We start from the raw sequence: 3279 nt of genomic DNA, 5'->3' as shown, positions 1-3279 counted from the left end.
AAACACGTTATGCGAGCCACAACACAGAATGGACACATTAAAAAGCAAAAAAGAAACAGGTGAGATTAATTTCATGATATATTTCATGTAACCTCATATACCCATAATATTATCATTTCAACACGAATCAATGTAAGAAAAAACCAAATGAGATATTTTCCATGCCACCCCCCCATCCCCCACATTCCATACTAAGTCTTAGAAATCCAGTGCGTGTGTTTTCCCTTAACAACACATCTCAGTTTGGGTTCCCCACAGTTCAAGCGAGGCTACCATCTTGGAAGCCCAGGTTTGGACAGTAAAGGACTCTTTTCCTGCACATGGGTGCCTCTGTCTGTTTTCTCCCCATGAAAGGTACCTGCCCTAGCTCAGAGCTATGCTACCAGTCCAGGCGGGGTTGGCTGTAGTGGATGAAGTTAGCTGTCAATTGCAACTAGTCGGGTGGAGCGGTTTTATGTTCCCCTCTGCCCCCATCTGAGGGCTTCAGGCCAAACATCCCAATTAGTGGATTTAGGCCTGAGGTGCTTCCTCAAGTAATTATTTTTATGAGACAAATCCCGCCCCCCCCCCTCCCCCCCAGCCTCCCACAAGTTCTACAGGGCTAAGAGTAATGAAGATTGGGGGAACTTTGACAGCTGAATTATGTTGTGTACGGCTAACTGGTCAATGCATCTGAGTTTATATAGACCTCGGTGTCACCTCCCTCTGGTTTGAGCACCCTGGCGACGGGAGCTGACGTCCAGGGCTCAAGTAGGAAGAAAACGTTCCGTAAATGTTGATAGCAACATATGTACAAGTGTGCTTAATACAATTGAATGATGGATCGTCTTAGGATTTGTAAGAGCCCTCCACCCAATAAAATGATTAATTAAAAAAAAAGAAAGAGGGAGAGCAGGTCTTGGGAAACTGGCATCTAGTCTACAAATTGGATGGGAAGCCTTAGTGTGAAATGACTCGGGCCTCAGGTGCCAGGCACCTTGTAGAAAGAGGCTGCCTTCACAGGCCCGTGGTAGTGACAAATGAGTCCAGCACAGTTCCTCGGGGAGAAGGCTGATCTGGAGATTGTTGGGGCATCAAGAATGCCTATGTTTTATATCCCCAGCTCGGAAACTGTTGCTTGGGATTTGAGAAGGGGCTCCTTGTGGCCAGCAGAGAGCAGGCTGGGAGCTCTCACAGGCGTGCGTGCTGCCTTCCAGGGGACCTTACCGTGGAGACACACACAGGTAAGAGCAGCCAAGAAAGGGACCCCTTCACATCATTCGGCCCAACAAAAGCTCATTTCCTTCTGCGCACCCTTCCTACCAACCCCCTAGGCCCTGCCGCTGGCAAACGTGGGTGTTACGGAGACGGCGGGTGAGAGATCTGCTTTGGAGAAGCACAGGCCGTTCGTTGAAGAGGGCCACAGAACGGCCCATGCAATGCCGGCTGCTGCGTTCCCAGGCCGGCAGCGCTCTGTGGCCTTATCCCAACGAGGACACGCAGAACCTCTGGAGGCACGTGGGACACTCCGCAGCCCCAGACAGGGTGCTTGTCTTTCTACAAGTGTCTGGAACTTGTTCTCACCTTAAAACCGCCCATCTCCTGGTCTTCGAAAGACCAATTCAAGTTAGAAAACAGGCTGCACAAAGATCACATAGGTTCACGAGGGAGGAGCAGCTCGGACAAAGGGGCTGAGGAGGGCCATATTTAACAGCACGGAACTACACGTGCAGAAATGACTGCATCGCTGTGTGTCCCACCAGTATTCTCCACAGCATCAGCATGAAGAGAAAGAGGTATGAAAGCTTACAAACCTGTTATAAAATAATACGTTAAAAGTATTGCTACTCCTGCTACAGCGATGAATGCTGCTATAATCCACCAATGTTTCCTGAACGTCTCTGTAAAAAGAGAAGAGAAACACAATTAGCTAGGCTGATCAAAACAGAAATATTTCCAAATTAACTCAGAGGCACAGCCTTGCGACCTATCAGGCCCAGTGTTATGAACCAAACCCACCCCGGTGCCGTCAAGTTCACTGATGCAGAGTGACCCCGTGTAGAGGGTTTCTGAGGCTGGAAATCTTCACAAGAGCCGACAGCCTCCTCTTTCTCCGGCACCGTGGCGGGTGGATTCGAATGGGCAACCTAGCAGTTAGCAGTCCCCTGCACACCCGACAGAGCCTTCGGCGCTCCTTGCTGCTTATTAAAAGAAGCAGCAGGTCCAAGAAAAGACTGTTTCAGACCATCCCAAGCTGCCAGGGTCACGGCTGTGGCAGACAACTGAGCAGCTGTACTTCCCAGTGTCTAAATGACTGAAACGAGCCCCTCACAAAAGGCTAGCTATTGATCCAGAAAATCAAGGAAGGGTTTTCACACTCAAAGAAACACGTCTTTGATGGCTACCACGGGTGGGAGGGAGAGGAAGGAGAGAGGCCTCACAAGCTGGAGTTGGGTGGTGGTGGGGGGATAATGAGCCCTTAAACGTAAAACTGATGGTCTGCTCCCCAAACCTCCACCTAAGTTACCATACAGTTGTTAATAAAGCCACTAAGCACGGCGCCTACAGTCCGCTGTCAGACTGAGGCATTACGGGAGTGGTGGGCAAGTGCCTTCACCACCCAGTCGCTCAGTTTCCTCCTGGCCTCACTGTGAATGGGACTAATAATTGGACCTCCTTCGCTGCACGGATCAGAGCATTCGGATCATTAAGGAGAGCTGTCAACTGCTGTCATTCATGTGCAAGGGCAGTGAATTCTTTCATGTGGCTCATCCAGCCAAAGTCTCCAACTCCCGCCAAAAGACACCTTTTCCCTGCAAGGGTCTGGTAAGGAGGTCAGGAAGATGCGGACAGGATTCACCTGTGAGCAATGGGGAGCGGGCTTCCCTGCAGTGCCATCCTGCTGTGTATAAAATGAGCCCCCTGAGGAGCAGGAGGGATCTCGGTACTAGCAAGAACCAGGAGGGGGGCACGTCCACTGGACCTGAGATGCCTGTGCAGTGAACCTTCTGGATCCAAAAGACTAAACCATCTGAGGGGCAGCACAGACCCGGAAGCTGGAGCAGGGCACAGACGTGGACTCCCAGCCCACAGGGCGAGTACGCCGAGTGCTTTTGTGCAGGAGGCTGGCTGTTGGAGTGGGGTGCCCGAGGACTGAATTCAGGGCGCTGGGTTTGCCTGAGCACAGTGCCTTCGGGCGGAGGCCTCAGCATCACGATACGCCCCCTTGGGCATGTATTAGCACACCCGAAAGAACTTGGTAACGTGTCCTGACAAACAAGTACCCTGAGCACTTCTCAC

At 51.2% G+C, this 3279-nt stretch overlaps 1 protein-coding gene across 1 annotated transcript in view; it reads right to left on the bottom strand.

The window, feature by feature from the left end:
• Window positions 1-1785: 1785 nt before the first annotated feature.
• The window catches only part of CD58 (CD58 molecule), a 27113-nt gene continuing 25619 nt past the window's right edge, over window positions 1786-3279 (bottom strand). The window contains exon 3 of the mRNA XM_045283718.1: window positions 1786-1880. Coding sequence (XP_045139653.1) covers window positions 1786-1880 — 95 coding nt within the window. The remainder of the gene's footprint in view (window positions 1881-3279) is intronic.

The sequence above is a fragment of the Echinops telfairi genome, unplaced genomic scaffold (assembly GCF_000313985.2).
Source record: "Echinops telfairi isolate 266 unplaced genomic scaffold, ASM31398v2 ScPeMD7_7466;HRSCAF=8504, whole genome shotgun sequence".
NCBI classification, from domain to species: domain Eukaryota; kingdom Metazoa; phylum Chordata; class Mammalia; order Afrosoricida; family Tenrecidae; genus Echinops; species Echinops telfairi.
This window is presented reverse-complemented; position numbering and strand designations above follow the sequence as displayed.